At 36.3% G+C, this 22,795-nt stretch overlaps 1 protein-coding gene across 3 annotated transcripts; it reads left to right on the forward strand.

The window, feature by feature from the left end:
* The first annotated feature begins 2,613 nt into the window (after positions 1-2,613).
* On the forward strand, positions 2,614-7,762 carry LOC149570065 (uncharacterized). 3 transcript variants are annotated; one of them, XM_089822706.1, is made up of 2 exons: positions 2,614-4,011; positions 6,479-7,762. In XM_089822706.1, the coding sequence occupies exons 1-2, from the start codon at positions 3,949-3,951 to the stop codon at positions 7,415-7,417; spliced, it is 1,002 nt and encodes a 333-aa protein (XP_089678832.1). In that variant the 5' UTR covers positions 2,614-3,948; the 3' UTR covers positions 7,418-7,762. The 3 variants fall into 3 exon arrangements, with proteins under 3 accessions (XP_089678832.1, XP_089678834.1, XP_089678833.1); XM_089822708.1 differs by lacking the exon at positions 2,614-4,011 and adding an exon at positions 5,339-5,508; XM_089822707.1 differs by lacking the exon at positions 2,614-4,011 and adding an exon at positions 5,481-5,608.
* Positions 7,763-22,795: the final 15,033 nt, after the last annotated feature.

Genomic DNA, 22,795 nt, shown 5'->3' on the forward strand with positions numbered 1-22,795 from the left:
AAATTAGTACTTGAAGATTTGGGGGAATAAATAGATGAATAGTCATTAGAAAATTATCCTCTAGACATCCTTCCCCTATTCTATTTGGGTTGAAAAGGAAAGGTAAACCTTTTAATGAACTTGAACTTGTTAGTTTTTTAGATTCTTTAAAATTAGTATTTGAAGGATTAGGTGAATAAATAGATGAATAGTAATTAGAAAAGGGTTTGCCAGTTCGGGTTGGAAATGAAAGGAAAGGTCCTTTTGTACTCAATGGTATATATGAAACTTTTTAACAAACTTTTACTTGTCGGTTTTTTGGATCCTTTAAACTTAGTACTTGAAGGATTGGGTGAATAAAGAGATGAATAGTCATTAGAAAATAACACACTATATCTAACCTTCCCCTACTCTATCAGAGTTGGAAATGAAATGAAAGTTCGTATTGTTATAGTCCACAATACTAACCATGTGTTTTTGGGTGACAACAAAATGAGACTACCTTGTAATCCTTGCGAGAGCCACCTAGTTGTGCTAAAAAAAAGTGTGCATACCTTACTTCCTAATAGGATTTGAACTTATAGCCTATCTTTGAAGAGTATAAATTCTTTAGCACTAGGCCAACTCAAGTTCTACAATCATTAGAAAATGGTTGCCTATAACGTAGAAGATTGGGCAATTAAAGAGATGAATAATCATTATGTAATGGCAAGCTAGAGACTCTTCTCGACCAACTCAAGTTGTACAACCAGAGAGATTAGATTTCTACAATCCATTAAATTTATTGGTAATGGTTTATGGAATAGACTGTGTTGGATTTTTTACCATGAACATTTTCAATCACACTATGTGATTCATCGTTAAGATGAGAGAACAAGAGTTGCAAAACAAAGTTGTACATTTATTCTATAATGGTAGGCTAGGGACTCTTCCGTGCCAACTCAGGTACTATAGTCATTAGATAATGGTAGGCTAGAGACTCTCCCTGGCCAACTCAGGGTGTACAATCATTAGATAATGGTGGGCTAGATACTCTCCCCTACCAACTCAAGTGCTACAGTCATTAGATAATAGTAGGCTAGAGACTCTCCCTAGCTAATGTCATATGATAATGGTGGGCTAGAGACTCTCCCCTACCAACTCAGGTGCTACAATGATTAGATAATAGTAGGCTAGAGACTCTTCTTGGCCAAAGTCATTAGATAATGGCGGGCTAGAGACTCTCCATTCATTAGATAATAGTAGGCTAGAGACTCTCCTTGGCTGAAGTCATTAGATAATGGTGGGCTAGAGACTCTCCAATCATTAGATAATAGTAGACTAGAGACTCTCATTGGCTAAAGTCATTAGATAATGGTGGGCTAGAGACTCTCCACTGCCAACTCAGATGCTACAATCATTAGATAATAGTAGGCTAGAGACTCTTCGTGACCAACTCAGGGTGTACAGTCATTAGAAAACTGTGAGATATAATATTGAGAATAGACGAACAAAGATTAAACACCCACTGCATTGTATTTTAGTTTTTTTTTTTCCAACAAAAAATAAAATTAAACGGCCATTAGAAAATAATAGGCTAGAGATTGTACAGTCATTAGAACACTATGAGATATAATATCGAGAATGGACGAACAAAGATTAAACACCCACTGCATTGTATTTTAGGTTTTTTTTCTCCAATAAAAAATAAAATTAAACGGCCATGAGAAAATAATAGGCTAGAGATCTTCCCCTCATCTACCCATATCGTAAGCACCTATGTGAAGTTGAGTTCCAATCTCCTCCAAATAAATTTAATAAAGTATAAAAAATGTATAGAGGTCGCCTAGCTCCTCGTGGGTGCACAAGTGATATTTCGAGACAAATCCGGAAAAGCGTATTGTACTAACCCGGGTTAAGCTCCGGGGGTAAGGGGGTTGGGGTTGGGGGCAGGCGATAGCCAGATAAGATATATTGGAAGAGAGAGAGAGAGTGCGGGTCCCACCACGTCGGCATCGATCAGTAGTTGGCCTAACTTCCCACCGCAATTATCTCACGCTCACTGTTCCCCAGTCACCGCCGACGTCAGCAATCAATCAATACATTTTCCCCGTTTTCTATTTACCCGGTGCGCCGCCACGCAAGCATCGAAGTGCGGCAGGCGACAGCTAGTCGGCGGCGATCCCGAGGCCGGAGAAGGCGAAGGCGAAGGCGGGATGGTCGGCGGGAGAAGTTGACGGGGGTGCGGGGCCCGGCAAATGAATGTCAAAAGTAGGCAACGTGGACGGTTATGCAGCACCGACGGGAAAGGATAAAGTGTGTGGGCCCGACAGTCTGACGGATTTGACGGGACCAGACGTGGCAGTGAGATGGCCACGTCGCCCCCTTCCCCCTGCTTGGAGCCCAGTCCTCCACGCCCACCTGTACTGTAACCTCGTACTCCGCGCTGTCGCCATCGCCATCGCCCCTCTTATTCTGCAGCCCCTTCCCTTCCCTTTCCCTTTTCCGTTGCTGATGCCGATCGCCTCGTATTGTTATCAAGAGAGGAATTAGGGTTTTCTGTTTTCTCTTGCCCCTTGGAAGATTGGGATTTGGGATGGGAGGATTGGCCGGTACTTACACTCTCTATTTATCTCTCTTTCGCTCTGATTCTGTACCTATTTGGTGGTGGGATTTATCATTTATAGAACTTCTTTTGTGTACCTCCTACCATGTGACCATCTCATCTTGATCTCACTCTCTGCTCTTGTCATTCGGACTTGGGCTTTGGCTGGATTGGGATTTTGGCTTGAGGTGATCCTGAATGGTATATCCTGCACATTGTGGATGAATGGTTAATGGAGTCGTACTGAGCTTGTCGGACGGGTCTTCTGTACGGCGTGCGGCCAGCTCTCCTCATTGATTGCCGCGGTTTGTATTCATGCGCAGTTTGATCTTTTTGCGTCGTGGTGGTGGGGTGATGTTGGATTTGGACTGGGTTGGGAGTGAGTTTGAGTTGCTGTGATTGCGGCATTCATTGCTTGTACCTGGGAGATTGCTTTTCTCAGAAATTTGGTGAGATTTGCTGGTTTGAAGAGCTCGTGCCGGGAATTCTGATGTTTGAGGAAGTTTGTGAGGCTTTGGCGAGATTTGCTGGTTCTGAGAGCTCCTCATTGCTCGTGCCCGGCGGATTTTGATGTTTGGGAAATTGAGGAGGGAGCTTGTGAGGCTTTGTTGAGGTTTGTTGGATTACGGAGCTGGAGAATTGTTGAGGAAAGTTGTGAGGCTTTGTTTGACTTCGCAGCTCGGACATTTGTCGAGGAAATTTGTGAGGCCTTGTTGGATTTCGGAGCTCGGAGAATTGTGGAGGAAATTTGTGAGGCTTTGTTGAATTTCGGAGCTCGGAGAATTGTGGAGGAAATTTTTAAAGTTTTTTCAAAGTTCGGAGAATTGTTGAGAAAACTTGTACGCTCTTCTTAAAGCTTGGAGGATTGTTGAGGAGTTTTATATAAGGCTTTTTTCAGAGCTCGGTGAATTGTTTAGGAAATTTGCGAGGCTTTTTTAAGGCTTTTCAGAGCTTCGAGAATTGTTGAGGATTTTTGTGAGGCTGTGTTGAGGTTCGTTGGATTACAGAGTTCGGATGTTCAATTCAGGCTTCCGGGGTGTTCTGAGTGTTGTCGCTCTTCACTTTGGACGGTTTTCTCAGTGAATTGCAGGTGCTTAGGCTGCGGCATTCGTTGCCTATAGAATTGCTGAGGAAACCTTTGAGGCTTCGGTCGATTTCAGAGCTCGGATGTTCGATTTAGGCTCTGCGCATGTTCTGAGTACTGGTTCTTAGGTAGGGACAGCCCCCGGTTGTCTGTGAGCCGGGATTACAGTGAATTGTTGGAGGTCTGGGCACGGATTCTGTGGAGAGTTCTGGAGAAGCATTTTCAAGACGTAGGAACGATTAGGGTCGACAACTGAGGTGAATTGTGGAGGAATTTCTGATAACATCATCTTTCCGAACTCATGTTGAACGCGGCTCATCACAACGTTTGTAATCAGCGGTTCTCCGCACCGTCGCTTGAAATGGTGAATATGGCTAACTGTTCTTTTCTGCATTTGATCGTGTGGATTTTCATTTCTGTAGACTTTGTTGAGTTTATTGGTCTGAATGCTGCCAGATCAAAGCTTTTCGCACTCAGTACAAGTTATAAGAAAACTAGAGTTGTTAAGACCGTGTGAATTTTGTTACTGTGGTAATTTCGTGATTTTAAGGTGTATATACTTGTACTTATTCATTGCTGCAGATCAATGTTTTCGCCGTTCCGTTGCTTTTAATTTTCAGTGTAAGTAGAAAATAGAAGAAATGAGTTAAATATAACCGTCTGACTTTTTGTTATTGTGCAAATTTCATGAATTTTTGCTGAATATTGTTGTATTTTTTTCAATGCGGCTTGATCAATACTATCGCTGATCTGTTGTTTATAATTTTGAGTAGTTCAGTTGGAAATGGAAGACTGCGTTGATAAGTTGTAGGATCCGTGTTTTTCACTTGTGTCTTTGCCGTGTCCTTCCGGAATTGAGGTTTTGGAAGAAAAGAGGCGTTTGTTATAATGTTTCCATTACTGCTTCCGTGATTGCTTTCAGATTTGCGAAATTCAAAGAGTAAATTGCTGGCTAGGATGTTTAAAAGTTATATTGGTACACTTATCTACCACTTTAATGAAGGTGAAGGACTTGTCTGTTCTACTCTGAAATTTTCTGCAGATAAACGAGTTAAATGCTTAAATCTCTGATGATATTTGTATGTTCGCCCTGTTCATGTCGTTAATTTAATGTGTCAAAGCCGATTCCTCCAATTTGTGTCCGAGTGATATCGAAAAATTTGCATTTCCATTCTTTTCACGTGCGTGTGGGGGATCTGTATAAGGTTTCATCCATACTTTTACTTTCGACGTTCATCTCAAGTGGTTTGCATCATCACTTGCAATGGTAATTACTGTAACTGTTAAAAAAGTTGTGCATCTTCAGGCCCTCACTATTTTACCTGAGTCGGATCCGAGTCCTGTTCTAAATATCAGGCAGACAGGAAGTAATCGGTGACGTAGAAGCTTAAAGCCTCAGTTTTCACGTTTTTCTTCGCAATTAGGATTATGTAGGACGAGATCAAATAAATCGGCCAATCAAGCGAAAATATTATGAAGTTGTGAATTTCATTCAATTATTAATTTGCTAGACAGCCTAGAGAGTCTTTTCTTTGTTAGCTTTCTCCGATCGAAGCGATTTTTTTGTTGCGAAATTTGTATTTGTCGTTTTTTTATGAATGTCGATCATCAATCGTTGCGACTAGTTTGTCTTTAAGCCACCGTCATTTTGCGAAATTCGAATATCTAATTGGGAGTTTGCTCAGCTGGATGTTGAGAGACGTAAAACAGTGATGCTATTCTATTTCCAAATTATAGATGAAGTGCATCGTGTCACAAGGTTTGTGGTTCGAATGCAAACTGGCCACAAGAATGCAAAGGATTTACATTGCTTCGACCATTTGTTCTACGTCTATAATTACATGGAACTTCTTCTGGTTTGGTATGGGGATTCTCAGATTCATTCCTTCGCTATCATTTTTATTTTCTCTTCCACGTTATTTGGTCTTGATCATTTAATTTGACGGACAGAACGCGATCCGGTACTTTCCCTTGCAACACTATATCTGTCTTCCTCATTATATTCAGCACTAGAAAATTTAGGAAAATGACTACGCGTATTGTACGGTTTGAAGTTTATTTTGCGAATTTTTGGCCAGATTTTGAGGCTTGTGGAGTAAATTGGACGTCTGTATGTTCAGTTTTGTTAAATCTAGTTCAGAAGTAGTAGAATACATGAATTAGAGGAAATATGTGTATGAAGTCAGGAACCTAATTTCTACAGATCCTCACGGAATTAGGGGAATCGAAGAAATCAGTTTATAGCCGGAATTAGTTCATGTTTATGTAGTAGAAATCTCTAGCTGCGACTACCCGTGTACAGGAGACTTCTTGCCTGTAAATTCTCCGACTTGGCAAGTTAGCATTCCCTGTTTTAGAGATCCATCTCTATAACAAGAAAGTTCAGATTCGAATTCCATTTTCCCGTAGCCTCCAAGCTATTCTCTAGATCTAAACCTGCCCGGATTCGAACTCAAAGCCTCCAATCGACAAATCACCATTGCGCTGCGGCTTCTTGCAGATTCCGCCTTCTTCATTTCTTGGAATGTAAATTGAACTTTCTCAGTTCTCTTCAGCTTAGGCACGACACACGCCTACGATCCTACTTGCGCTTGATCAATCATTTTCCAGTATCTATTTATGCGCTTTTCTTATTGTTGTAGTTGAAGAAATCTGTAATCCTTTACTGTTCATTTCCAGGCGTTGAAACTCTCTTGTTTACTTGAATCCGGCTGAAATTCCACTCTTGTATTCAACAAAGAAACTGATATAATTGATAATTTTTACTAGTTTTATCAGATCTACTCATTTCTGATCATCGAAATCAAATTCTAACACATTTGCAAATGCAGTTTGCGATGCAGGATCAAAGCGGCGTGCTGGATTCGACACTAAATTCGATGCTGCTGGTACCAGGAGTGGCATCGAGCTCATGTAACCGGGCGCTTGGGCGTACAAGGCCACACCCGAGCCAGATCCTGAAATGCCCGCGCTGCGACTCCATTAACACAAAGTTCTGCTACTACAACAACTACAACCTCTCGCAGCCCCGCCATTTCTGCAAGACCTGCCGCCGCTACTGGACCAAAGGCGGAGTCCTCAGGAACGTTCCCGTCGGCGGCGGCTGCCGGAAGAACAATCACAACAGGAAATCAAAGCCCCGGAACAACAATTCGCCAGCGGCCGACAAATCCAAATCCAAATCCACCTCCAATTCAGCGGCAACGGTAAGCAGCAGCGAGAGCTCACCACTTACAGTCAACAACAGCAACATTCAGGAAACTACATCTTCTTCCACATCTTTCAACAGCTCCACCGGCTACAGATTCGGTTCAGAGCTCGGAGAAATTCTTAACTACAGGGCTTCAGATCATTGCACGACGGCCCCGATCCCGAGATTGCAAAGCAACACCGACTTCTTTCATCAACCGGATTTTCTCAATTCTGAAAATATGTCGTCCACCATTGACGCAAATTCATCTTCTTACAGTAATCTCTTCGGCTCGTCTAACTATGTGGGTTTAAGTTTTTCAGATATCCAGCAAAAATTAGCAGGATTCAGCAGCAATAATGTGCAAGAACAGTGCACTGCAGCCCCTCAAATCTACAATTTCAACAGTAACAGTTCCAATAATAATCACACCAGTAGCAAAAACGGTGTGATTTCTTCAGATTGGCAAGTGAATAATAATATGGAAAACTTGCTTGACGATCCATATTGCTGCTGGGGTTCTGAGCAGCAGACTATTTGGTCGGATCACGAGCCGATTTACTTGCCTGAGAGAATTTAGACACCTGTTGTTGTCTGTGTTGTGTTAATGTGTTGTCATTGAAAGATCTTTCCCAGCCTGGGAAAAGATAAGAACAGGAACAATTTTGTTTCTGCTGGTGTGGTTTGCTTTGTTGGGCTCGGTTGAAACAAGTTGTGGAACACCCCCAGAAAATCCAAAGTTTGGAGAGTTCCACCCCAAGCGTTGGTCTCTCTTCCATAGTTTTTCGAAAGAAACTGTGAAAAAAAATGTTTCTCATATGGCCGTGTTGATTTTCTAAGAGGTCTGAGAAGGAAATGCCTGCCTCTCTTTCGTTGTATACCATAAATGTCATCGGAATCAATTCAGATTCTTCTTTCTGCGTGAGACATGTAGTGATGGTACTGTTTGTGAGGCCTCCATGAGTCAATTCTTTTAAATAAATTATAATAAATACTACTAATAAGGGACGTATGCCTGTCATAGTTCCAATAATCATGTAATTGTCATTATTTATGGACAATTATTGTAATATTCTATACTCGTGTATAAATGGACTAATTATGAAACGAAAGGCTAAAAATGATAGGATATTATACATGTGAAACATATTAATGAGCTATTAATCTTCTTTTGTTAGCTCCTTTCAAATTAATGATATCACATTGTATCATCACAATGACTTTACAAGTCCAGAAGATGATAGATCTTATGGGAAGTTTGAGAATGTAGGACCAAATTACTATTGTTGAATGACCTTTGGGATTGACAAGTCTAGTCTTCATGAATAGAAGGGGTTTGAGATAACACATATATGTACTAACAAGCCTTATACATCTATTCACCTTCAATATCACCACACGTATGATACAATCCCAAATACTTTAATTGAAAAAGTATGAGACATGATCCAATTCTAAGAAAGCTTCATAGACATAATTATAAGAGTGTTGTAATAGACCACAATTGCTCATTTTGCATAGACTTTCAATATATTCATAATCAACTTAAAACCAAAGGGCTCAATAAAGCATTGCCAAACTTCTAAAGTGACAAATATTTATGATTTATTAAAGTCTGAGCAAAGTATCTTAAAGCGTTGCTAGACAAATAATAGTCTCTTCTATTTTCGAAACATTAATCCTAAACTAGAGAAGAATGAACCCATAAAACATAACTTTTTACCCTTACGTAGAAAATTCTCAACTATAAAATATTTAATGATATTGACAATCATTTTTTAAATCATGCTCGGAGAACCATGATGACAGTTAAAATTGTTAAAAGTATTCTCATAACAGACACGTCGATGCTAAAAAAATATCTATGGATACATGTGACGAACTCAATTGACCACCTTGTGCCACAATGTCCAGGGGAACAAACAATAGTGAACCTTGCCTCAAACCTGTCCCTTGACATGTGTCATGTCAATGGGCCTTCTCATGTGGTAAGTGCACTGAGATGGTGTACAAAAAGGGCATTGTCTATGCAACAATGAAAATGCAATTGAAGAGACAAATTATTTGCATTTTAAAATTAATTTGAAAACCACAAGATAGTTGTATGATATTTAATTTTATTTATAAATACAAAAACAGATGGAATCCAGTTGTTGCGTAGCCATTTTGTACAAAAGTGGGTATAAGTGGACATCTTTTTTCTGAAATCAGGGAAACTTGAACTTGGACGAGATGTTTGAGAGCCATCCACTCAAAATAAAAAGATGTGTAAAAAATATAAATTGCAGTACTTTGAATCTACTTTCTAATTTACTAGAGTTTTTACAAAATGAATAAGATTAGGTGGGTCAAAACTTGTGCACAAAAAAAAATAGTTCCTGATTTTTTTAGAAAATTTAATATAGTTATTTTCATGTGTAGCACAAAAAGACAATTCTATTTAGTATTTGCAAATTCCTTTGGTAGGATGATTTGTGTAATTTTGTATAATTTTCTTATGAGTATTTTTTAATGAATAATTGAAGTGACTGCATCCTGAAATTTTGGTACATATTTGTATGCAGGCCACAACTTGCATCGTAATAACCGAAAATGATTTTTTTATTAAGTGTATAGAATGAAGCGAAGAACAATAATATGTAATTTATTGTGCATTTTCTTAATTATACTACAATTTATTTTTAAAAAAAGTGAGACATATGTCTGTGAGGACTATGAAGATAGTGGTAGAACTAATTAAAATTTACATTGTTAATGTTGTCTAAAAAAGGAAAAAATATATATGGTTAGAAAGCTAAGAAGACATGTGAGATTATGGTAGTGATTTCAGAAATACCCACGTTATTGTTTGGAAACTGGTGAAGGCAAAGATGATAATTCATTTTAAAAGATGAAAAAACATGTAAAGGATTGAAATTGGAGGGAAAATGAGCTACCAAGACTTTGGGTCAACTCCCAAGGCTAAGCCATAAACTCGATTAGGTTTTAGATTTTCAAATAAGCCAATCGGGTTTTTAAGGCATGAATGATGTTTCCATGTTTACATAACTAGATCAGGTTATTTTGCTAGGCAAAACCTGATTGGCTATGATTGAGTGAATGCAAATATTGCAGTCACATAAACTAAGATGGTTACTATGATATCAATAACATGATCAGGTTATATATAATCTCAATTTAATGTTGTATATACATACATAATGGAACCTTGTTTAGTTGAAAATAGTGTCCTCCTTTCTCATGAAACTATGCTTGTTGGAAGGTGTTATGATGAAACACCCACCATCAATGGTAGCAACAACATCACTATATACTATCCAATGCATTCTTAGAAGACTTCCATCATAGAAAACCAAGATGGAGTTCAAGACTTCATATAGTGAAGATCAACTTATGTAAGTTCCATTTTGATAACTTCTTCTTTTCCTTATGTTGTCTAAGATGAGTTTCCCTCTCTTATTCTATTTCTCATGTTGCTTCAGCTGGCCACGAATGTGGTTGTATTTAAAACCACTTGTACTACATTGTGATATATACGAGACTCGTCCTTTTCCTTTTCCTTTTCTTTCCTTTTCCTTTTCTTCCTTCTCCACTAGAAAAGATCATTGTAGAGACATAGATTACAAGGGCACAACAAGAGAGAAAATATATATTCACTCCTAAATCCTAAATGATTGAATGAATGTGAAAACTAGTGGAGGCATAAGTTATAACATAATTAATCAAAATTTGTTGACTTTTAATTTCCCTTCCATTCCCCCAACTCAACAAAAGATTCCATTGTGTAGTCCCCTAGTTTATCTTTATCATTGATTTGCATGTATGTAAATTGGAGAGAGAGAGAGAAGAGCCTGGGGCTAGATACAAATACTCCATTGTTGGAGTGGTCAATATGATACAAGGTGGATGTTTGTATAGCTAGGGGACTACATTATTTTCACAAACGTTTCCAAAGGTGAATCATTCACAAGGATATCAAAACATCCAATATTCTTCTAGATAGAGAATTTGAGCCCCGGGTAAGAAAACTTGTCATTATAGAGTTGCATGATCCTTAAGATCTAGTAATGAATAAACTTCAAACTTATATAAATGAATATTCATTCATTTGTTTGGATCCTTGATTGGCCTCTGCTATTGATTTCAAACTTTGGATTGGCAAAATGGCTCCTAGGGAAATGGACCCACCACTCTATAACTCCCATTGAAGGAACTTATGGGTAAGTTAAGCTTTTCCATTATCCTGTGTTTTGTAACTTGCAACTCACACAACTTTTCTCTCATCTCTTTCTAATTTTATGGGGACACAACCCAAGCACAGAATGGACACAATAGGAAAGGGAAAACTTTATTAACTATGAAAATATGCTAGTACACTTAATGTAGAGAAAACAAACTCCAAAACATGCCCTATGGGCTTACAATAGCAAAAATCTGGAGATAATTTCTTCTCCCAGTACCTTCTCTCAAACTCCACTCCGAACTGCCTTTTACAACGCCATAAATATCCTTAAATAGACCCCAAAGGGTTAAGGATTAGGAATACATTCTAGAAAGTGCTAGTTGGCATCCACCGCCAAAATGGAAGGCTCCAGAAGTCACTTTAGAAGTCAGTACAAAATTAGAAGAATCTAGAAACGGTAGCCGAACTTCTGGGAGGCATAACTTTTGAACCGTAGCTCCGATCGACGAACCGTTTACATTTTCGAAAAGCTCTCGGAGTGCTTTATAGCCCTATAGACCAGCTTCGCTCATCCCCATTTTTTGGCCCTGTACGAGGTCATTTAATGCCTCAAACCTAACTTTGAAGCATTATTAGGAGGTCTCCAAAAATCGAAAAACTGTAATAACTTTCAAACCGTGCAGCCTTTTGACCTAATTCTTTTTCTGGAATGTTCTAAATTACAATTTTAATCCTCCCTCCAATTTACACCTTCTAGTTCACCATAATTATGGCTCAATTACATAGTCCTATTTTTTCGGCATTTACACATATCCCAAGGTGCTTAAATACTCTAACCCTGAACACTGATAGTGGAACTGTGAGAGTTGGAACCTTTATTTGACTCAAATGGGTATCTAGAAATGAAAACACATGAAATAGAAACTATGTTTAGGTACATTTTTTTGGGTGACACAGGATTGCCCTTATACCTCTGGATGCTCCTACATCATAATTGGTGTAACATTTTGAGAAGATATCTAGCACTAGAGTATTTCATGCATGGGATAGTTGATGAGAAAACTGACATGTTTACTTTTGGACTGTTGTTGTAGGAATTTATCTGGTAGGAAGCCTTTTGATGCTTTAGAATAGAATATTCTAATTTGCATCAGTACAACAAAACTACTTAACAATGTTCATCCAAAATGACAGATATAATAATTATGTTAAAAACTTTATCTGACTCAATGTATGTTTACTAAAGAAAGAGTCAATGAAAACTTCTAGTTCAGGGCACTCTTGTTTTTGGGTTTAAATTTAGTATATTTCTTCTTGTACATCTTGGTACTTACAATTTGGGTAAGCTTCTTAGTTCTTCACCCCCAGCAGAGGATTTTGGTTTGATTGAAGCACTAGTACAAAAGATTACAACCCAGATGGTCCAAAAAGAATTCACTGCAAGAAAGGAAACCTAGATTATCTGTGTGGCCCACTATGAGTAAAGTAATTCTCATAGATCATCTCAATAAAAATTCCAAACACAAAAGAATCCATCTCTAAAGTAGGTAGGGATGGAGGACTACTAAGAGGAAAATGATTAAAGAAAATTTTACAACATTAGACATCACTACCTCCATGAACATCTTGAAATGCAGCAATCACCATCAAACAAAGGCTAGTGTATAAAATATAGGAAAAATGCTCAACTAAGGCACATGAGACACAATCAATAATAAAACCATCCAATTTTTAAATCCCAACTATTTCTTATCAAATCTCACCTACCTTTTGATGAAGGGTGTTCCCCTTGATACCACAACAAACAATAGAAATAAAGAACAATAAAAATTGAGAGAACAAAATATGGGCTTATCATTATAGCTACGAATGCAGAATTACAATATGCAAACCCACATGGGCGCCTTCCTTACAATAGTTTGTAAGACAGAGATGTGACTATCACCCATAACTTCCCTAGATAACCTATGGGCCTTCCTTGTATAAGCACTTTTAACTGCCCAAGAAGGTTTTAGACACTAATCCCTAACCCTTGAGGGTGACCAACCTCATATTATATAATTGCATTACACTTTATTACATAAGATCGACTCAAGATAATTTACAAATTATATTTTTGGATGTGTCCACTTCTGGAGACCATAACTAGCATACCATTGATCGCTATTATAACCCCATTCCAGAATACTTAGCTAGCGAGCTACAACAAGTAACTGCACAAGTGTTTATTAGTAGAGGTTTCACCTCACTTCGAAGCTATTTAGTGTTAAAAATGGGGATTTTTTTTTTGGGGGGGAGGGAGGTGTGAATCAATAATCTAAAAACTTTAGTCACCAACTAGATATTATTACTTACTTTAAACCATGCATAACAAAGCAATAAAGTAATGTTGAATAGTAACAATAACAATACACAAAGATAACTTATGACACCATATTTTGTTAACTAGGGAATCCTGGCCAAGGGAAAACCTCGGTGGGGATGATACCAACTAGATAATATACTAATATATATGTTCCTTGTTAGAGGATGAACCCTGTTAGGAGTCAATGAGAAAATTTAGTATAACCAGTCCTTGTTAGGAGACTTTGAATCCTTGTTAGGAGTTGTAGTATAATGTATGCAAGAAAAGCCCAATGTCCAAACATGCAATTTCAACAACAAGAAGAGCTCACTGTTCAAACAAGTAATTTACTATTATTTTCCTTCCTTGTCTGATCTCTGATCTTTAGCTCGATCTCAGATCACCAGATAAAAATTTTCATATATCACTTTCGCAAAAGTTCACTCACTTCGCAATCTTACAAGATAGCACTAATACACCAAGATTATCCACTTCTTATCACAAGAAGTCCTTTGCATAAATACCATGCCTTTACATAAACTACTGCTGGGTTGGCTAAGACCACAATTCACTTTTCCAAGTTAGAGTAAACATCTAGGATGTCAGCCCTAATTGGACAAGTAATTGTTTTGCAATCAAAATAATTCTTTCATTCAATTCATTGTCCTGCTTCATCAAAACACGATTAACTTTGTTCCATACAATCCGTACAAACTTATGAGGTTATACACGTCATCACCAACATGTATACTATCTTCATGTAACTTCGCTTGATATAATATGACATTTGCAATATAAACAAAACAATACATTGTTGTAAACCAAATTCTATTCTTAAACAATTTTTTGATAGCCAAAAACTAAGTATCTTTATTTCTGAGGTTTCTTGTCAACATGTACATCATGTGTTGCCATTAATGACAACAATTACATATCACTATAAGCCAATTGTCAAAAATCTCCCCCTTTGGCATTGATGGCAACAAATTAAGAAAAATTGGTTAAGTGACAAAAACTTAACTATCAAAATAAATATTACATCTATTACAACTTTACATATAAAATAATCTTCAAAAATAATCTTTACAACTTTACAACTTTACAATCATCAAAAATAATCTTCAAGCTATTCATACCTTTGTTCCATGACTCTTTGGTAGACTCTTCTGATGTGAGAATTGCACATAATGCATATGATGTAATCTCAATTGCATTGATATCTGAATACAAAAAGTTTGTATATGTGTCCTTGGCCTTGACACATTCTTCTAGCTGCTAATATATTTCATACTACACATGTATCTCTCCCCTTTGTATCTTTCCCAACAATGACATGTATATAATTTCACATGAATCTCTCCCCCTTTGACATCAATGACAAAGGTCAAAATGTCAAGATTCAGTCCAAAACTATCAAAAACTGTTGAAACCATTGTCTTCCCTTATGTTGATATTATCTTCATACAATCATCAAAAATAATCTTCAGGCTATTCATACCTTTGTTCCATGACTCTTTGGTAGACTCTTATGATGTGAGAATTGCACATAATGCATATGATGTAATCTCAATTGCATTGATATCTGAATACAGAAAGTTTGTATATGTGTCCTTGGCCTTGACACATTCTTCTAGCTGCTTCTCAACAAATGATAACTTCAGAGCAATGGATTCTCTGAAATCAGATGTTCTCTTCAATATTTTCTCTTTCCAAAGTTCCACTTTCTTGATATTGTTGTGAACACTCGCAACTTGACTCTCAATATCATCAACTTTTCTAGATGGGTGCTGGATTAGGTTGGATAAAGCCTCTAGCTCATTCATCTTTTCCTTTATCTAACTGTCCAAATCCTTAGTTAGTTTGTATGATAAGGTACACTTAACATACAAAGATTTATCAAGATTGACTAAGTCATTCTTGATGTTTTAGCAGATGGTGCTAAACAGGTTAGCATCATGGGAAATTTGAGCCTTCGCCTCTGCAACATTCAAAAAATTAGTAAATTCTTCATCAAAAGAATTTAGCATTGCCTATGCTCTTAGTTCGGGATCTGACTCAGTATGTTGTACTATCAAAGTACTATGCAATCTGTTAGTCACTTCCATTAGTGATCTTTGCAAAATCTTAACTATCTTATTCTTCTGTAAAAGTTTGGATAAGGATGAAATCAGACCAGTTTGATCTTCATCATCAGTAGCCAAACTAGTAAGAGAGAGTAGAGTAGATAAACTAGATGGTTTAGTCTCATCCTCCTTCTGTTTCTTTGTTGCTTCCTTAGATTTCCTCTCTTCCTCTTCTTTCCTTTCATTTTCCTCTCTTTCTTTCTTCTCTTTTGATCTTTTCCTTTCTTTCTCCTCTATTTTATTTTTCTTTACTTCTTTTGCAATCCTTCTTTTATCTTCATCTTCCTTTCTTTTTCTATCTTCCTCAAGAAATTGTTGCTTGCCTTCCTCTATCTTCTGCTTTTCAACTTCTGTTAGCCTCTTCTTTTCCTCAACATCTTCGTTGTTTGGTACATTTGGTTCAGAACCACCAAATGGATTAGTGTCATCAATGTTGAGAGTAACATTGGTTTGATCAATCTTCATAGTGTCGCCACTGACTAACACTTCCAAGGTTCTAAGAGCTGGAGGATATGTTGCTTGTGACTCTGACAACATCTTGTTGATAGCTGATGCAGTCTCCTTTCTCAACTTATCCTTCTCACCAACCATAAATTAGAATGGACTCAACTTATTTCTTAAGTATGGTGTGAGGTTATTCAAAAATCTCTTAATCTCATCTTCATCATCAATCTTGCAAATTGTCCTTAGCATAGACTTCCAAAGTTCAAGGTCTTCTTCTCTTGCTGGAGTCTTTTTTTCTATGAGTGTCTCATAGACTTTCTAGTTCACTAATCCTTTGATATCCTTCGTACTTAGATCATTTGTAATGATATGTCTCACAGTAGATATATCAATTTGATCTTTCTCAAAGTTATTGTATAGATCATAAAACTTGTTCATTTGAACAAAGTTTTCCTTATTTGCAATTGTTGTGTTTATCTTCTCAATCTTCAACTTCCATGGCTGCTGAGCTTTTCCCGTTGCTTGTTTAGGTGGAGTTAGCTTTTTAGCTTGCTTGGTTTCCTATTCCTTAACTTCTTCATCATCACTAGATTCAATTATCAACAATGCTTTCTACCTCTTACTAGGTCCTATAGCCATCTATTTAACTCTCTTAGTCTTTGTTGACACTGTTTCAACCAATCTCTCTGATTTTCTCTTGTGTTCACTGGGTTGAACATTGGATACTGTTGCATAAGGAATGATCTATCCCAAAGTTGTGTCAGCAACTGAAACTAACAAGGGTTGTATGTTCAATACACCTTGTTTCATTATTTGTGTCACAACCTCAAATTCACTTTCTGTCATTCCACCCTCAGATATTGCCTTCTTCATGATTGATTGAACTTTCTTATGAGATGCATTCTCCAAGGTTTCTTAATGAGAATGATGCACAATCTCATCACATATGACAAATATATACTCAGCTTTATCTTTGTTTGAATTCAAGAACAAGTCAATGTAGCTAACTACAACATCATCACTCAACTCATAGCTCAAAGGATCCAAAAATGTTTCCCAAGGTTCTACTACTTGAATATATGTATAGTCTATATCAACTAGAATACATATGTCCTCCTTGAACCTATCCAAAATTTTAGGTGAGATCCTAAATCTTTGTTTCATCTCATTTTGGAATATCCTCATAATCAAATTACCATTTTCCAATACCTTGTTTGCAAGGTGCCTTCTACATACCTTTATAATCCTTTCCATAGTGCATCTGTCACTACTCATTATATCTGTTACTGACAAGTAAGGAAATCTCTTCAGCACATGAAAGAATATGTGATTTATCAGTGATTGGAGTCTAAATACACCATTCTTTGTTCTCTTAATCTTTTCAAGGTTTTCCAAGAGTTTCATCCTCAATATTTCACTCAAATTATCTTGCTCTTTCTCAACACATATCTTGTAAGCTACATAAATAAATCCTACTGAAATTTCATATATCTTAGAACTTGCACAAATAAGTAATAATTATATTAAGAAATCTCACATCATCCTACTTGATGGAGCTGATTACTATGGCTTTCCCATTGTATACTGCCTTAGTGTAACTTTCTACTTTCTTCTTAACCATCTTTTCACCTATGGGTACATTGCTTTGTTTGCTAAGACTAGTTATCTCATGAATTAGGTTAGTAGAAATGTCTACTACATTGTGTTGCATCCAAAATTTTCCATCATGTATCATACTCAATATGATTTGAGTCCATTCATCTGTATCTAGCTCGCGATGGAAATGATACTTAAAAAAATCAAATTCCTTTAAGTGATCAAATCCAGGCTTTGTAGTCATGTCATGGTTAAAGAATAGTTCCATATCCTTATTCATATATTCACTGCCAATCGACTCAAACTTGCAATTCAAATAATTTTATACGTCTTCAAGGTAAACTACGTTGTTCAGAGTAATAGACAATGCAAAGTTAGGGTTTCCATCACTAGGTTTTACAGAAACTACCTTGAGCTTAGGTCTATCCTCATTCTCAACACTGTGAACAACTGACATATCCATGATCTTTATCAACAATATCTTTTATTGAACAAATTTTGTGAAAAATGATAAAATACCTCTTTCTGAAAATAGGGTTTGCTATGAAATTTTTCTAATAGGTCGCTTCTGGATGCTCTTCACTTTGAAAGTGTTTGCAATGAAGTAAAATTCAATTCTATACTCCATTTATCCATCAATTTGAAAATTGCATTAATTGCATACTTCACAAATATGAAAAAATTGTTATTTGCATTCTACAATCAAATAACTGCCCAAACTTGTCTATCGAATCTTCAGATGTCACCTGAGGTTTACTATAGCCTCCTTCCATCATGAAAAACATCTGTAAAACTTCGCGTCACAAAATTCTTTGAAAAAATATACTTTTCATCTTTTGTTACAGAATCAACTTTTATTATAGTACCAGTAACTCTGAATTTCATCATAACTTGTTTAGATGAGCTCCAAATCACAAGTGAGCTTAGGTACCATCTAAAAATGACTGAGTACACCTTTTCCTAATTTTGCTACCTCTAATTCAGTCTCTGACTGAAGTTCTCAAATTTTGATGCTATGAACAAGCTTAATTCAACTTGATTGAATCAAACTCAACAACTAACTTTGATCTTCTTGCCTCATCATCTAACTTTCCTTTTGAGATATTTGTTCCTTTCATGAATGCTTCATTAAGTTCTTCTCGAAGTTCACTCACAATGTTTCTTTTTTCTTCACTGTTAGATCCAGAGTTCCTTTTATGGTTCCTTTTATCATTCCTTCTGTTTCCAAAGTGTCTTCCATTGTTCCTTCTATCTCTGAAGTTTTTGTCTATCTTGCAGTACTTCATTGTGTATCCAAAGTTGTTGCATAATTTGCATACAAGTGCTTTGCTTCTAGGATTCTGTTGATCATCAGGTGCATGACAATTTTGAGAAATGTGTCCTAAGTTGTTACACTTATAACATACGATCTGTCTTCTATCATCATAAGATCTTTTTTTTCTCGATGTTCTTTCATTAGATCTTCTTCTATCTATAGGGTTAGTATTTGTAGACATTCTACTATTTCTTCTATCATTACCATGCTTAGGTTTCCTGCAATCAATTGCATTATGACCCACACCATGACAATTATGACAATAAAATTCTATAACATGATTAAATGACTTATTAGTACAATCTCTTTTCATATGACCTATTTCATTACATAAAAAACACTTACCTCTAAATTCATACTTGGTTGTCTTGGGAGTCTCCACTTACTTTGGTTCATCCAAAATTTCAACTTCATTGATTTGCTCAATTTCTTTAGGTTTCTGAGAAGATTGACTGGATTCAATCTTATCATCAAATTTGTCTTTTTCTTTTAGATATGATCTAATCTCAGGTTTCTTTGTAAACATGTTAATCAAATAACCAAGACTAGTCTTGTCATAAGAAGGTCTTTGTATAGACACAAAATCATCAAGTTTTTCTCTACTAGAATAAAGTTTCTCAAGTTGTTGTTTGTACCGTGTCAATTCACCTTTCACAATAGTATTGTACTTATGGAGTTATTCATGATCTTCTTTCAATGCTTCAAACTCAGATATTTTCTTTGCTAGACTTGCTCTCAAATCTGCATTTTTAGTCTTCAAATCAAATTCAACTTTGCTAGGATCATTTCTTAAAGGAAACTTTAGATTTGTAATCTTCAATTCATGCTTCAAGATCTTGTATTATATCTTCATCTTTGAATAGTCATTAATCGGTAGTTACAGATTTAGTAGATTTAGGCTTTGATTTTAGATGTTCAATCTTTCTTTCAACTAACCAATGTATACTTTCGAGTCTTCATATCTATCCTTCAACTTGTCTCTTTCTTCAGTAAGGAGATCAATTTTTTCAAGAGCTTCTTCGAGGTTCTTCATCAATTGTTCCATATCCATAGGGATCTTACTTAAGTTATTAAGGCTCTTCAAAGTAACTGTGTTCTAATACTAATTGTTATAAATAGAGATTACTTGGCGGGGGGGGTGAATTAGTAATCTAAAAAATTTAGTTGCCAATTGAATATTATTACTTACTTTAAACCATACATAACAGAGCAATAAAGTAATGTTGAATAGTAATAGTAATAATACATAAAGATAACTCATGACACCATATTTTGTTAACTAGGGGAACCTTGGCCAAGGGAAAACCCCAGTGGGGATGATACCCACTAGATAATATACTAATATATATGTTCATTGTTAGAGGATGGACCCTGTTAGGAGTCAATGAGAAAATTCAGTATAACTAGTCCCTGTTAGGAGATTCCAACCCTGTTAGGAGTTGTAGTATAATGTATGCAAGAAGAGCCCACTGTCCAAACATGAAATTTCAACTACAAGAAGAACTCATTGCTCAAACAAGTAGTTTACTGGTATTTTTCTTCCTTGTCTGATCTCTAATCATTAGCTCGATCTCGGATCACCAGATAAAAATTTGCATATATCGCTTTCACAAAAGTTCGCTCACTTTGCAATCTTACAAGATAGCACTAATACACAAAGATTACCCACTTCTTATCGCATGAAGTCCTTTACATAAATACCATTTCTTTACATAAAATACTGTTGGTTTGGCTAAGACCACAATTCACTTTTCCAAGTTAGAGTAAACATCTAGGATGTCGGCCCTAATTGGACAAGTAATTTTTTTGCAATCAAAAAATTTCTTTCCTTCAATTCAATTGTCTTGCTTCATCAAAACATGATTAACTCTGTTATGTATAGTTTGTACAAACTTCCAAGGTTATACACATCATCACCAACATGTATACTATCTCTATGTAACTTCACTTGACATAATATGTCATCTGCAACATGTTATAAACAAAATAATACATTGCTGTAAACCAAATTCTATATTTAAACAATTTTCTGATAGCCAAAAACTAGGTATCTTTATTTTTGATGTTTCTTGTTAACATGTACATCATGTGTTTCCATTAATGAAAACAATTACATATCACTATTAGCCAATTGTCAACATTTAGGCCTTCACCACTAGACCTAAAGTTTGGATAGCCAAAATTCATACTAAAAATTTGCAATGACTACACCAATACATATGATATGACAATAAAACTCATCCAACAAGCTGATATGTCAAAGATGAACCTCCATAATGAGATTAGAATAATCTGAACACATAATACCAACTTACTAAAATCATCAAACTCTCTCAAACAGAAACTCTATATAGGAATAACCCTTATTAAAAACACAAAAATTGGAAAACTGGAAATAGAAATATTTTTGGGTGATGCAAGATTTCCCTTACACCCAGATGCTCTTGCATCAGACACATAGGGTAAATTGAGAAGTGACCTTGTCACATCTCAAGTAGTCAAAGGAAAACCAAGATGTCCAACCTCCTTGTATGTTAGCCATGACAAGTCCTCCACTAGCCTCCATTTCCATTTGACCAGATACTCTTCATATATTATGTTTCTTGTGCTTCTTCCTTCACAACTATCCAGTATCTCCTCAATCTCTTGTGTAGCTGAAGCAGATGTCAAAATACTCCACTGTGCTTCTACAACTACGTCTTCATCACCTCCCTCATAATATTATGCCAAATATAAAATGTTGAATATTGGTGAAATATTTAATTCAGTAGGCAACTCTACTTCATAAGTACATCTAGAATCATGCTTTTTCACTATCTTGCATGGTCCAAACTTCTTCATTTTCATCTTATTATATGTACCCACTAGAAATCTCCCCTTCCTCAAATGAACCATGACTTCATCACCAATTCGAAATTTCTTATACCTCCTTTTCACATCTACCTTAGCCTTATACTATATATTCATATTTGTAATTTGCGCTTCCTCACCTCCTCATGGATGTTCTTCAAATGTTTAGCAAAATCTTCTGCTTCAACACTAATTATCTCTTCTTTATCCAATTGACTCAATTTAGAAGCATTTTTGGGACTGCTCCCATATACAATCTAGAATGGTGATTTACTAGTACTCCTATTGACAAAATTATTGTATGCAAATTCTTCATGTAGTAAAATTAGATCCCAACCTTTTTGTTTATCTCCAACCAAACATATCAACATATTCTCCAAACTCTAATTCACAACTTTGATTTGTCCATTGGTCTATTGATGATGTGATGAACTGAACTTCAAATCTTTCTTTAATTTCTTCCACAATGTATGCCAAAAATATCCAACAAACTTGGTATCTCGATCAGAAATTATACTCATTGGAAGACCATGTAGTCTCACCACTTCTTTGAAAAATAACTCCACCACATGAATAATATCATTGGTCTTTTTGTGGAGAATGAAGTGTACCATTTTTGAAAATATGTCAACCACCACAAATATGGAATCATGCCCTTGTTGTGTCCTTGGTAAACCAAGAACAAAATCCATGCTAACATCTTCCCATGGTTTCTTAGGTACATGAAATGACTAATATAATCCCATATTTTGCTTCACTCCTTTCGTCATCTAACATAATTTGTAACATTGCACAAACTTCTTCAATCTTGCCACAACTATAGCCAATAATAATTCTCGAACACAAAATCAATGATTTTATCTCTACCAAAGTGTTCAACCAATCCTCCACTATGCTTCTCCTTGATAAGATTCTCTCTCATGGAACTTCTGGTAATTTACAACTGACTTCCCTTCAACAACATATCATCTTGGATTATGAAATCCAACCACTTTTTCCTATCAATTGTAATTGGTCTTTTACAAGCTTTCCAAACTTCACCAAAATTGGGATCCTCCATATATAAATTCATGAGTTCTTTGAATCTAACCACCTCAATCTAC

Source organism: Cupressus sempervirens, chromosome 3 (genome assembly GCF_028749045.1).
Source record: "Cupressus sempervirens isolate cs-2001-9-10 chromosome 3, ASM2874904v1, whole genome shotgun sequence".
NCBI classification, from domain to species: Eukaryota; Viridiplantae; Streptophyta; class Pinopsida; order Cupressales; family Cupressaceae; genus Cupressus; species Cupressus sempervirens.

Coding starts and splice junctions, on each gene's coding strand:
- LOC149570065 (XM_089822706.1), top strand. CDS start 3,949: ATGTTGAACGCGGCTCATCACAACGTTTGTAATCAGCGGTTCTCCGCA. Junction 4,012..6,478: donor CCGCACCGTCGCTTGAAATG/GTGAATATGGCT, acceptor TTGCAAATGCAG/TTTGCGATGCAGGATCAAAG.